Source organism: Mastomys coucha, unplaced genomic scaffold (genome assembly GCF_008632895.1).
Source record: "Mastomys coucha isolate ucsf_1 unplaced genomic scaffold, UCSF_Mcou_1 pScaffold14, whole genome shotgun sequence".
Classification (NCBI taxonomy): Eukaryota; Metazoa; Chordata; class Mammalia; order Rodentia; family Muridae; genus Mastomys; species Mastomys coucha.
In genome coordinates, this window is record NW_022196896.1 from 61,669,346 (window position 1) to 61,684,133 (window position 14,788).

The following is a 14,788-nucleotide window of genomic DNA, read 5'->3' on the forward strand; positions in this document are numbered from 1 at the left end:
CTTTGCTTGATGTTTGTAACTATTGTATCAAGTTTGAAGAAGAGGACTTTATAAGTTACTCTTTTTCTAATATGTGCTTTTCCAAACTATCACAGCCAATGATCCAGATTCTTACCCTCACCTAATGTCTGTATCACCCTCCAAGCAGAACCATTGTTCATTGAAACAATTGGTGAATGACTTTATGGATACCTTAATACATACACCATTTCTTAAAGAATGTAACCTGTTCTCTGTGGGCTGAGAATGAAGTCACTCACTCCAGTCAAATAGCTTTGACCATAGCAGGAAGTCTGTATCCAAAAATCCAGCCTACAATTCATTTCTTGGTGCAGCAGAACTGTCAATTCTCAGCTTAGCTACGATGGAGGTAAAATCCTTTGGTGATGTGAGGGTCATTGAAGTACAGCCTTATTACAATGAAATCCAATGTCTAAAAAGTGTTCTTATTTTGGCCTTGTACCACAGTAAGAGCCAAGATTTTAAGCTCTACTAAAAACCAACCAACCAACCAACCAACCAACCAAAGAGACTTTATCTATTTATGTTCATTTAAACAAACTAGTAGTGATGTATTATTTTAAAATATATAGTTAATATGTTTGGAGTTATTTAAAATTTATATTGAGAAAAACATACATATTTTCAGTATTGCTGTAGGAAAGCATCTACATAAGACTGTTCAAGTGATTATTGTTTTATATCAAACAACTTTTATACTACTCATTTTTATTGTTACAATATTTTATGAATTTTAAAGAATATGACAAAATTTAAAAAAGGTAAAAAAGCAAATGCATATATGTGTACAAGATACATATACACATGTATATGATGTAGAGTTATATATATGTGATATAGCATTATATATATGTGTTTGTATATATGTGAATGATTCTTAGTCCCACAATGGCTATCTACCAACAGAAAGTTCAAGAATCCAATATTGGTTCCATCCATAAGAGTGGATGTCTCAGCTGGTCTTTAGTATACATTGGAATCCCAAAGACGTAGGCTCCAACGTTGGTGAAGAAATGAGTTTGCCATCGGGAGTGAGCTTCTTCCATGTCCTTTATGTAGGCTGCCACCAGAACATGTGGCCTAGTTTAAGGATAGGTCTTCCCACCTTAAATGATTCAGTAAGGAAAAAAATACCCCTCGCAGGTATAGCCTGCTACTTGGGTGCTACATTAATTCTAGATGTAGTCAATTTGACCAAGAACAGCTATCACAGTCATTTTCCTGAAGACTACTTTGGGTGTCGGGGTGTGAGGCAAGGTAGGGTAAGGTCTGCCTTTATGCTTCTGTACGATGAATGACCCAGAAGAGAAAATTACAGATGTTTTGGGAAAAAAAAACAACCTTATTAAATTATAGCACCTGATTTTAAGATATACAAGTACCCATCTCAGTATCTGAGAGGTTCAGTCAGGCGAAGAGACACCTTCCTGACAGAAAAAATGTACATGTGCCCCCAAAGGCACATGCGTTAAATGCCTTGTCTCCTGCTCAGTGCTTTTGGGAAGACATTAGGAACTCTGGGAGTTTGGGCCTAATAGGGTTCTTCTGGTTATTGAGGTACACCTTTGAAGGAGACTGCGGTATCTTTTTTGTTTGCTTGTTTGTTTGTTTTTGTTTTTTTTGAGACAGGGTTTCTCTGTGTAGCCCTGGCTATCCTGGAACTCACTCTGTAGACCAGGCTGGCCTTGAACTCAGAAATCTGCCTACCTCTGTCTCCCAAGTGCTGGGATTAAAGGCATGCGCCATCACCCCGCAGACTGGGGTATTTTGATGGCTTCCTCTTACTTTCTTCTGTCAGGAAGGTGTGGCTCTTCTCCTGACTGGAACCTCTCAGCTACTGTGTCAGGAAAATTCCAGTTGGCAGATACAGCAGCATAGTTTGTTGTACGGAAGGGAGTGAGGGCTTGACAGACATACCATCAGGATCTATTTAATATCCTGAGAGTTAGGAGCTCTGCTCACGTTCGGCTTCTTCGTGCAGTTATTCAGCTTCTGTCCTATCATCCGTCTGATTGAGACGTCGTCTGCGCTGGGAAACACCTGCTTCGTTACTCCTGTAAGAGATCACAGCGGCACGCACAAGTGCACTTGGTGAGGAGTTTGCATCCTGTGAACTGAGGCAAAAACACAGCTTTGTCTCTGTTTTACAAAAGAAGCCATGACTTATTTAAGCAGATGAATACGGTCCCAGAAGGGTGATACTATCCATAAATCATGCATGTTTGTCGCTCCGTGACACTAGGCAGCTTTAACTCGTCTGCTAGCTATGAACTCCATGATTTCTTTGCTCGAAGCTTCCAATAATTGATTTTTATTCCTCTCTACTATTAGTAAAAAAAAACTTGATCACTTATTAAGAAACAGTAAGTAAAGAGCTTGGTCAGAGAGTCTCTAACTTTTTTTCCCTTTGGATAGTTGCACAAAACAAAACAAAAATTGGGAAAGGTAGATCATTTTAAAGGAGACTCACTAATTTTAAAACTATATGGTTAAAACGATCTCTTTCTAGAAAGAAACACAAGGGAGATAACTAAGAAAGAGAAAGCGATACAAATTGTTACATTACATTTTAAAACACTAACGTTGTTAATTTCTGAAGCTTTGAGTTTTATTAGTCCAAACTTCTCCACTTTGGACACTTTTAGTTCAGTATCCATTTTTTTCCCGTGTCTGAGACAAGGTCTTGTGCAACCTAGGCTGGCTGCTAACTCCGCTGTGGAGCCTAGGATGACCCTGAGCTCCACCCCTCCCTCACCCATCTCGCAAGCATTGAGATTACAAGTTCACACCACCATGCCCAGACTTTAGTTTCCTTATCTTTTCATATTTAACAACAATATGAGATGATTCTAATTTTTTTCACAAAAAAAATCTGAAACCAAAACAAAACAAAGAAAGGACTGAAAAAAATAATAACCCAACTGTGAATGGTAACATCATTTCAGGTTTGTGGGGAAAATACAATGCAATCAAATGTTCACCTATGATTTCTTGAACTTCATTCTGATTCATAGCTGGTTTTACAACCTTGTCCCTTGAAGTAGAGGATTTTGCCCCAGTCAGACTGTGTGTGGCCATGTATTCATTTGTGTAAAGTACTTGCATTAAATCATTAATAAATTTCTGAGGCTTGCTCTTATTACAACGGGCAATCTGCCATCTCTCAATCGTGAACTACAAAATAAGAAATGATAACTGAAATTAGAAAAAGAGAGGATACCTGGAAAAATAAAAAATGCTAATTAAGACATACGAAACCCCAGCAATACTCTTTAAGGTGGTACTTACTCTTTAAGGTGTTATTTACTCCTTAAGGTGGTATTTACTCTTTAAGGTGGTATCTACTTTTTAAGGTGGTATTTACTCTTTAAGATATTTTGTACCTTTAGTATATATTTTTCATCTCAGATGAAATCATAATATCTGAAATGTCTGTCAGCCTTTGTGAGGTTTCTGCATCAAACATATGCAAATTAAATGGATCACCTAAATGTGATGCCTTAAGGTCAACCTTATCTTCATCGCTTCATATTTAACTGTTTGGGAGAACCATGGCCCTCAAAAGATGCGTCCTCTAAACCTCCTGTTCCTGTAGATATATTACTTCGTTGGGGAAATGTATTTTAAAGTTCAGCATTTTGAGATGGGAAATCTGGATCAGCCAGGATAGCTCAATGAGTCCTAAAAGCCAATGATGGAGGTAGAAAGGAGGGTCCAAAAACCCACCACCACCACCAAGAGAACAAAGTAAGAGGAAAGATGTAACACGGGGGCTTAGCTGCGAGATAGCCTATGCCAAGCGTGAGGGGGCTTAGCTGCGAGATAGCCCATGCCAAGCGTGAGGGGGCTTAGCTGCGAGATAGCCTATGCCAAGCGTGAGGGGGACTTCTGCAGCCAGAAAGGAAACTGGAAATTCATTTCTACCACTAGAAACCAGATTCTACATTGGTGACCCAAACGGTGAGCAGGAAACAGACTCCCTTTTAGAGGCTCCCATGAAGAACGTCCCTCCATACATCGGGTTCATGTCAGTGGGCTCTGTATTGGATTCTGGACTTCAGAGAACTCTGAGATATAAATTTGTATTACCTGACATCACAGAGTTTGTGGTATTCTATTGCACGGCAATAGGAAATTATCTACAAAGATTCAGGTACTCAGATTCTGAGGATACTCAGAAATTATACATACATATACATATACATATACATATACATACATATACACAAACACATATACATACATATACTCAGATTTGGTACTTCATTACCACCTCAGAAGAGCCATTTTCTTAGGTTTATACCTGATTTTAACAATTTTTTGTTTTTACACTTTTTAGTTTCAGTCTTTTTAATTCGGAGGAACAGGGAAAACCAAACGATTGTGCACATGGAGCAGGCAGAGGCCTACATGTCTCTCGGTGACACAAAGACTTTAATGCGTAAGTCCTACTTCTGTAACTGGTGTAAGAATTTTATAGTTCAAAAGCTGCATGTATGCCCCCCCCCAATTAATTTGTTTTTAGTTTTCTAAACTCGGAGTCTGTTTCACAAATATTAGCTATCATCATTAAAATAAGGTGATTTCTCCTGATAGGATTCTAACGGTAAAAACCTAAATCCATCTAGACTTTATCTGGTGGTGGCACCCCACTGCCTCACCCCTCTTTTAGTTTCCAGAGAGTCAGAGGAAAGATATTCCAACCCACCTGCTTCTCACCAGGATGCTGCTCTTCGTCAGCCTTCACGGAACTCGGGGAGCTGGAAGTGGAGTTGGAATTACTGCACAGAGAGGCAAACGAATCTGGAGAGGAGTTGTTTGTTGCTCTCCAGAGGGTAGACGCTGGTGTGGACATAGCTCCTCCACTCTTAAGGAGGGTCTCTGCCATTCCAACCAGTTCTTCAAACTGGGTGACTGCCTGCGGTAACACTGGAACGGCAACAGAAAAGGAGCGTTTTACAAACCCATTAGTAGCATGGCATTTGTGTGTGCGCGTGTGCGCGTTTGTGTGCATGTGTGTGCTGCAAAGGCATCTAGAATTTTTTACTTCTTGTACTAATCTGTTTGGTAAGGAGTTTTGAAACACTGATTTGAATGTCAATGCCTTATTTTGGACTAAAAACAATGTTTCAAAAGTTGGTTCTTAACAATATGAACTAACTAGTACTCTCAGAGCTCCCAGGGACTCAATCACCAACCAAGGACTATACATGGTGGGACTGATTGTTCTGGCAGCATTTGTATAATAGAGGATTGCAAAGTCGATCATCAATGGGAGGAGAGGCCCTTGGCCTTGTGAAGGTTCTGTGCCCCAGTGTAGGGGAATGCCAGGGCCAATAAGTGGGAGAAGGTGAGGTGGCAAGCATGGGGAGGGGGGAGGCAACAGGGGTTTGTTATTGTTGTTTGTTTGTTTGTTTTTTGGAGAGGAAACTGGGAAAGGAGAAATCATGACATGTAAATAAAGAAAATATCTAATAAAAACAAAAAACAAAAAAAAAAGTTGGTTCTTCTCTAATTGCTAGGACTACGCTTTGAGGACTCCAAAGCTCTTGTGTAGTGACATACCTTTATCAGTCACCTCCTAGGAACTCACCTTACGCCAGTGTAAGTGCCATGATACAGTTAACCATGGATCAAAATAAGGTTTCTGATTGTTTAACCAGGGAGCCAAATTTCTTCAAACTAAACTAATCATTCTGTACTGCTGCAACTCAAACCCATGTTGTCACATATTAAAGACGAGTTTTGGAGATCAACTGACTTATTCTGTTTCTTTGTTATTGGAAAGTTACATACTCAAAGTTTCATGGAACCCTGTACACTCATCTTTTTGCTATAGCTTGTTTGTTTTCTAAGGAAAAATAGCTTGTCGTTGGAGCTGGAAGAGACCTTGGACTCTGCCTAATTTAACTCCTCACTTAGTGGTTGAAGGTTCTATTTATTGTAGCGGGAAGCCTCTGAGTTCCTTTTTGGGGAGTGTCTTTATCAGGCATATTGTTGAACTATAATCCTTACAATAACTGAAGATGTATTCAAATCAGGACATGCGTGCTGTGTTAGCAGGAAATTTTAATAAAGAAAAATCTCCTTGCTTGCTCTTTCAGGAAGTACATTAAGCACTCCCCATGTGCTGACACTTAATCAGCAATTCTGTACTGAATAGGAGCAAGGTAAACCCTTGGATTTTCCTAAAGCAATAGGGGTGTGTGCTAAAGGTGGTGAATCCCTGAGATCACACCTAGGAGTTTATGCTAATGAGACTTCTAGGAGTTGAGCCCTTCCATACCCAATAGTCTGAAGTAAGATTGGACACAGAAATCATAAAAAAAAAAAAAAAAAAAAAAAACAACCCACTAATGACAGTGTTCAAACCCATGGGCAATCAATAAACCCATCATCCTTATGTAACAAAGTTTCAGGAAGTCTTTGGGCACCATAGCTCTGAGGAGCCTCCTAAGGGTCAATATTCTATGTACAGTCACAATGTTGTTGGTGAGACTAAGTATCCATCATAATAGCTTTAGATTTGATAGCCTAGACTCTGCTTTCTTTGTAATCTACTTTGTAATCCCCCTTCCATCCTACCCCCTAGCCAAATGCAACTGTAACTATAATGGGTTTCAATGAGTTCTGTTAGTTTTGTTTCTTCCTAGCAACAGGGGTGGTATGGGAAAAATTCTCAATTTTGTTGTTAGTGTCAAGTTAGGTCAAGTTTGCCATTTTAGAGGATAGCTTGTAGACCCACAGAAATGAAAATGTATAGGAGTCATGAAGACAAATGAAGTGTGCTCTGGCTTTTATATGCAACATCACTGAAGGTTCACTTGTTGAGTGGCTGGATTCCAACCAGGTGTAGAAACTTTAGGAGGTGGGTCTACCTGGAGGAAGGGGTCCCATCGATGCTTTGAATGTTATACCTGGTCCCTGGTCCCTGGTTTGCTTTCTCTGCTTCTTCTCTACTCTGACATCAGCCACTTCTCCACCAATGTACTCCCTCACTCTAGGCCCTCAAACAGAAGCAGACACGCACAAACTATGAGCCAAAGGAAATCTCTCCTTCTTTAAGCTGCTTATATTAGGTGTTTTGTCAGAGTAACAGCAAAAGCAATTAGTGCAGGGGTCTGACCTAGGCTATAACAGGGAGGGTTGGGCTCAGGGAGGGCAAGGTCTTTCTCTGAGGGGATGAAGCAGAAATTAAATAGCCACAGAGAAGGAGAGAGCCATCAGAGGCAGAGAAACACATGCTCTCTGCACTCGAAGAGCAGAAGTGCCAAAGTTGGAATGTAGAGAAGAGGGAATCCGACGTCAAGTGGGGCTTCAAGGCTCTTTACGGGTTTCTCTGATCACAAAGGTTGTACATGTGCATCGTGCAATGCCTTTCTCATTTCCACTTTCTCATCTCTGTTGGTTTTCACTATATTACAAAATTAGAACCATACTGACACACAGCATTGTGTTCCAGATCTCCTTCCGATTAAGGATGGTGGGTGAATGTTTTGCCTGTTTGATCAATTCTTCTTGGAACACATGGATTTTGAAGTCTAACTTACAAAGTTAAAAGAAGACATAAGGCAAGAAAAGGGGATGAGTTTGAGCCAGGAAGTTCTTCATGGCCTTGTAAGAAAAATCCCTTGCTTTCGATGTGGACAAGTTTTGTTTGTTTTAAAACATGAGCAGCTTCCAAAATATACCTTCCACTTTGCATTTTGATCTTTTCTTTGTTTGTTCTGCATAATACTCTAAAATTCATTCACACTGTGTGTATAATCAATTACTAATTTTGCTAACTAGTATCCTACTACTCTGCAATTTATACACTGTGATGAATAATCAGTTCACCTATGGATAGATTGCCATTAGAAGACACAAATTGTGATATCTCTGATCATGTCAATACTGAAGAGTTTCAAGAGCATAGTAGGGTCACTAGGTACACATGTTTTCAAGACTCAGGTCACAATGCTAAATGGCTCTGCAGAGCCCTTTTTCTTGAGTCAACAATAAAAGGTGACTTGGGAGTCATATGCTGGTGTGAAAGCTTGCTAGCTCAGAGAGGCAGACAAAGCACCCAGATGACTTCCCCCATCAGCTGAAGTTCCAAAAAAAAGGAAATTAAAAAAAAAAAAAAAAAAAAAAAAAAAAAAAAAAAAAAAAAAAAAAAAAAGCTCTCCTCCACACCATCTCAAAAACCTTTCAAACTGAACATCCTTCCCTTCTACTTCCTGTGTGTCTCTCTATCCATCCTCCTGACTTCCTCTACTCTCTATGGTTTTTTCTCTGTTCACTCCCAGTCAACTGGTTGCTTCCTCCACCTCTTGTCCTATGGTTGACTTTATTAAATCCTGTTTACAATAAACAGAAAGCTCCTGGATTAAAGGTGTGTGCTAAGGCTGAGCCACACCACAACTAGAAACAGGTTTTTTTTTTCCCCAGTAAATAACAGAATCTCAGGGTTCACAGTGTAATCAAATATCCTACAACAGCATCCCAGTTAACATTTTTTGTTTTTGTTTTCTTCTTCTAGAGGAAACTCTCATCTCCAAAATGGCACAATGTTAAAAAACAAAAACCTATATACAGTTCTTCAGTCAACAGAGCTTGGACCAATGTGGTATTGGCCCTCCCTTCAATGCTTCCTCTTAACTAAACTCTGGGTCCTTCTGACCCTAGGATATTCCTTCTCATAGACTAGGCTCTATAAGGGTGTACATTATGCTCCCTCCCCCCCAATGGCTGCCCATCACTTCTAACTGTGGGGTAACATGCCCAACCATCTACTATCTGTGTAGCCTTGTGCAAGTTTCTTAACCACCCTATGCTTCCGTTTCTTCATCTCTGAGATGGAAAGACAGAAACTACTCATGTGGGCAGCTGGTGAGCACTCCGAGCAGTCAGACAATAGCGTTTGGCTACTCCTCAGATTAGCAGTGAACCGCTTCACACACACGGCCTTCTTTTTCAGAATATTCTTAAGTAGTATGGCTCGCTTATTCCTTCAGATTAATTTAAGGATAGTTTGGTCAATTATTAAAGATGGTGGTGAAAGGAATTGATCCTGGCATTTTGTGACTACTAAGCAAGTACTCTGTCACCAAGCTACACCAATAGCTCAAGTATGTAAATGTATTTCTCTCAGTAAGCATCTTCTGTTCTGGAAATGTATACTCTTTAGCTCTAGAAAGATACTATGAATTCCTTAAAACATGACTTCTGTTTTTTTAGGGTTTCTTGTTTGGGTGTTAAGACTAATTCTGTATTTGCTTAATAATGTTTATTTCCCTTTTATTTGTCTTCTTGCTCTAATTCCATAATATTTTCTTAACTTTCACTTCCAGATAGTCTATTGCATTTCTAAATTCTAGTTCTTTGAATATGCCTTTTGGAGAATTACTCTGTTCTTGTTTCATGGGTACAGAATTTTTTTTTTTATAAAGGTAACTGTGACACTTTTCTTAAAAGATTTATTTATTTATTTTATGTGTATGAATACACTGTAGCTATACAGATGGCGGTGAGCCATCTTGTGGCTGCTGGGAACTGAGCTCCCACCCTGCTGGCTCCGGCCCCCTGCTCGCTCTGGCCCCCGCTCCCCTCCGGTGTAATTCACTGTAGCTGTCAGACGTACTAGAAGAGGGTGTCAGATCTCATTATGGGTGGTTGTGAGCCACCATGTGGTTGCTGGGATCCGAACTCAGGACCTTTGGAAGAACAGTCAGTGCTCTTACCCTCTGAGCCATCTCGCCAGCCTAAGAATCTTTTCTTAGTGGATTTTCTTCTAATATCTGCCTTGTTTTCATTTCCTGTATCCCATGTTAGAACATTTTTGTGTATTATTTTCTTTTTACATCTTATGTATTCTTATTGTATGCACATGCACATGTGTGTGCATACATGTGCACATGTGAAAGCCAGAGGAAGACCTCGTAGTGATCAGTTCTCTCCTTCCATCACATGGTACTGGGGAATCAAACTCAGGTCATAGGGCTTGGTGTCGAGTGAATTTATTATCCTCTGAGCCATCTCATTAACCTATATAGTTTCTCATGTAACCATACACTCTTTTTCTTAGATGTGCCAATGTCCCTGAATCCATAGCTTTGATTGGGCTTCTCTTGAAAGAAAACTCAGCTTCTGATGTGGCCCAGAAATGATGGTATATTTAAGAATTTGTGGCCAGGCAGTGGTGGTGCATGCCTTTAGTCCTAGCACTTGGGAAGCAGAGGCAGGTGGATTTCTGAGTTTGAGGCCAGCTGGGTCTACAGAGTGAGTTCCAGGACAGCCAGGGCTATACAGAGAAACCCTGTCTGGAAAACCAAAAAAAAAAAAAAAAAAAAAAAAAAAAAAAAAAAGAATTTGTGGTTTGGATAAGTCTTTGGGTAGGATTTTCTTCTGAGTTTCACGCCACTAGCTTTTCATGAGTATGATTCCTACAGCTCTCATCAATTTGCCAGCATGGTTTCGGCTTATTTTGTTTGAATCTGCCCTCTGCGGTCCTCTGCGGCTCAGGGCAGGCTCATCCCGCTGTGTTGAGCATTTCCACCTGCTCAGGTCAAGTCAGTCAGTACTTACCACCTGCACCTCAGCTTCCATGATTACAGCAGCACCACTTACATGTGAGCCTCTCTAGGGTTTTCTTCATCCTTGTGCTTCTGTCTATTTTAAATTTGCTCTTGGTAGCATTTCAAGGTGGGAGGAAGATTAAAACATGTTTAAGTTCTGCTTTCTGAGATAGTTAAGTGCTGAGCAAGCATGGGATTTATGAGTCTTTACTGGAGTTTCCTTTGTTAGGAGGACTCTGATTCCTGGCTGTGCAGTCACTCTACAGAGTGAATACCACATACTTCCTCTTGCATTGCACTTGCTTGCCACTTGTATTGGATGGGTATGCTTGAAGTGTTACACCCCTCCCACCCCCCACCCCCACACTAGGTTCACACTTGCCCTTCTACAATGGCATATATATCCCATCAACAAGCAGCTCTCTGATTAGAAGTCTAAAGAATAGCTGGGAAACTTACTGCATCTACAATAGCATACAGTCTCTTATTAGGGAATGAGTTAAATCTTTGTCACCGTAAGAAAACATCTGACCTGACGGGCAGTGGTGGCACATGCCTTTAATCCCAGCACTTGGGAGGCAGAGGCAGGTGGATTTCTGAGTTTGAGGCCACCCTGGTCTACAGAGTGAGTTCCAGGACAGCCAGGGATAGACAGAGAAACCCTGTCTCAAAAAGAAAAAAAAAGAAAGAAAGAAAGAAAGAAAACATCTGACCTAAGCAGCTTAAAAAGAGGGGAGATTTGTCTTGGCTCACTGTTTTAGAGGTCTCCACCCACCATCAGCTGGCTCTGTTGCTTTTAGGCCAAGGCAGAAATGAGGAGGCAGGTAGGTATAGTGGGAAAAAAAGCTGCTTATCTCAGGGCAGCAAGGCAGCAGAGAGAGCAACAGGGACCAGAACACATATACTCCCTCAAAGGCACAGCTTTAGTGTCCTATGCGCTTCACCCAGGCCTCACCCACTAAGTCTGTCTCAGTTAGGGTTTTTACTGCTATAACAAAACATAATCAAGAGAAAGTAACTGGGAGAGAGAAGGGCTTATTTTACATTACAGCTTTTAAGTCTATCATGAAGGGAAGCCAGGGTGGGAACTGGAGCAGAGGCCATGGAGGAACGTTGCTTACTGGCTTGCTCTCCGGCTTGATCTCTGTGGCTTACTTATCCTGTTTCTAATGGTATCCAGGACCACCTGACTAGGTGTGGCACCACCCACAATGGGCCAACCATGAAAATGCCCCACAGGCTTGGCCAATCTGGTGGAGGCATACTCTCAGTTGAGTTTTCTTTCTTTCTTCCTTCCTTCCCGCCCCCCTCTCTCTCTCTTTCTTTTCCAAGACAGGTTTTCTCTGTGTAGCCTTGGCTGTCCTGGAACTCACTCCGTAGACTAGGCTGGCCTCGAACTCAGAAATCCACCTGCCTCTGCCTCCCAAGTGCTGGGATTAAAGGCATACGTGCCACCACCGCCCGGCTCAGTTGAGTTTTCGTCTTCCCAAATGATTATTCTGGCTTGTGTCGAGCGGACAGAAAACTAGCCGGTCCCTAGCCTATTCAGCACTCACCAGTGGAATAATATATTGATGAAGTTAGTGTTCTCCTGATCCAATCACTTCTCAGTAGCAGTATCAGGTACACATGAAGCTTTCATTCCACAAAGCTATTTGAGGCTTCTCTATATCCATACTCTAAGAGGATGAAATTTGAATCTTCTGGTGTCTCTAGTTCCCAAGCATAGCTTCACAAGGAGGTCAATTATGATCATGCTGTTTAAAATTGTAAAAGATTCCCTGCCTGTAAGTCCCAATCTTTATCACTTAATTTTTTCCCTTGGCTATTAAAATTTCCATCTAAACTATTAAATAATTTGTTATAGTCTGTTTCTTTTCATTGTGTCCGTATTCTCCTTCCACACAGATAAATGAATATGCTTACACATGAACACTGGCTCCATGACAGCAGGGACCTTTGTTTTTCAGCAGACTGTTTTAGGTTCTTGGAACAGTGTTGAGATACAACATTGCAGGAAAGAACACTGCACCAGGCTTAGGCAGCTCCTGACGCTCCAGGGGCCCACCCAGCAGGCAATGTTGCCACTTTGTTTCTACTGTTACATTCTGGTATGCATATATCTGGGTGCAGCAAGGAGAGCCACACCGACAGTATTAAATACGTAAGAGACAGAATGAATGCCTAAACATCAAGCGGAAAAGAGAGACAGAATGGGGAGAAAAAAAAATCCCTGGGGGAAAAAAGACATTGAAATTTAGATGTAAGGAGTCTTAAGAAAAGATGAGTTTGAGGGCTAGAGAGATGGCTCAGCGGTTAAGAGCACTGACTGCTCTTCCAGAGATCCTGAGTTCAATTCCCAGCAATTACATGGTGACTCCCAACCATCTATAATGGGGATCTGATGCCCTCTGCTGGTGTGTCTAAAGTCAGTTTGGAGTAAGACCTCAAATCAATGAAGGTTCAATCCGCAGAGGGACCGGGAAGAAAACTCTGAGCAGATGGAATGGGGACAGCAAAGATGATGAAGATTAGCTGATTTCTTAGAGGGAAAGCTGGAGGACCAGTACAGCTGGATCACACCAAAGAGGGTATAGAAAAGAGGCCAGAAGATGGAGGGGAGCAGAGTGTCCAGACCTCCCAAAAATAAAGGAAAGAATTTCACCTCTCCACGAATGAGTGGGAATTTGTTCATGGGGGACAATGGCAGTTAAGCGGAGGGGTGACATGAGCTGATATTTGATTGTCAGGGCTGTACTAAGGCCACATGGCCTAAGAGCAAGAATGTAAGCAGGGACTTATTAGGAGGCTGTCGTAAGAATCTGTGTGAGAGATAATGCTAGCTCAGAAAAGAGGAGCAAAATGTGCTGAAGAGAGAGCACAGTGGTTGAGAGCGCTGGCTGCTCTTCCAGAGGCCCTGGGTTGGATTCTAAGCATCCACATGGTGGCTCACAACTGTTTGCAGCTCTACTTTGGAGGATCTGATTTCTTATTCTGGCATCTGTGGGCACTATGTCTATATGCTACACAGACAGCCATGGGGGCAAAACACCCTTACTTGGTAAATGATCATTAAGAAAATGTAAAGAGTATGAGAAGTGGTCCTGAGAAAAGAGATTGACTTCTACAACTATTTTAAAGGTTAAGAGTGGAAGCAGCATCAAAACAGAGAGATAACATTATAGATTTTTTTGGATTGAGAACTGGAACCAAGATAGGGAAGAGATTCAGGAAGGGGGTCAGGGATGAGGCTCGAGTTGTATTAGTGATGGCTATAAGTCTTCAGCTTTGCTCCTGAACAATGAGTCGAGGAGGTTTTGGTACCTGTTGTTGTTTGGATATAAAGGATCCTCACAAAGGGATCCCGTATTGAAGGCATAGTCCCTAAGGCAGCGTCTTAGTTAGGGTTTTACTGCTGTGAACAGACACCATAACCAAGGCAACTCTTAGAAGGACACCATTTAATTGGGGCTGCCTTACAGGTTCAGAGGTTCAGTCCACTATCAAGGCAGGAGCATGGCAGCATCCAGGCAAGCATGGTGCAGGAGGAGCTGAGAGTTCTACATCTTCATCTGAAGGCTGCTAGTGGAAGACTGGCTTCCAGGCAGCTAGGATGAAGGTCTTAAAGCCCATACCCACAGTGACACACCTCCTCCAATGGGGCCACATCTCCTAATAGTGCCACTCCCTGGGCCAAGCATATACAAACCATCACAGGCAGCATATTCAGACCTGGAGCTTTTGGGAAGTGATGGAATCACGAAGACTCTACTGTCACTCATTGATTTATTCCTTAATGGTTCATGGGACATTAGTGGGAGGTGGTGGACAGTGGTGGTTGGGGCTAGTATGGACCATGGAGGGATGTCTTTTTCTCTTCTTATTTTCTTCTTTGCTCTTCCTGGATGCAAATATAATGTCAGCAGCTCCAACACACCATGCCCTGTTTGCTCAAGTGTGGTTATCTTGCCTAGAGCCCAAAGCAATAGAGCTAGCCGGCCCTGCACCGACACCGCCAAATTCTTTCTGTGAAGCAAAATACATCTTTCCTCCCTTCAGTGGAGTTTCTCCCAGTAACAGAAAGTCTGACTAACTACAGACAGAAATCTGAGCATCAAAGTTCATGATGGATTTTAAAACCCTGGGATTAGACAGAGAGCAGACGCTATGTGGAGACTGACATTGGACGGCCACTTTGAGTCGTGACC

At 41.6% G+C, this 14,788-nt stretch overlaps 1 protein-coding gene across 1 annotated transcript in view; it reads right to left on the reverse strand.

Annotated features, from left to right (window-relative positions):
* Window positions 1–14,788, reverse strand: part of Bend6 (BEN domain containing 6) — a 68,277-nt gene that overhangs the window by 11,534 nt on the left and 41,955 nt on the right. The window contains exons 4-6 of the mRNA XM_031367122.1: window positions 4,730–4,950; window positions 3,003–3,195; window positions 1,939–2,075 (exon numbers count right to left, since the gene is read on the reverse strand). Coding sequence (XP_031222982.1) covers window positions 1,948–2,075; window positions 3,003–3,195; window positions 4,730–4,950 — 542 coding nt within the window. The 3' untranslated portion in view covers window positions 1,939–1,947. The remainder of the gene's footprint in view (window positions 1–1,938; window positions 2,076–3,002; window positions 3,196–4,729; window positions 4,951–14,788) is intronic.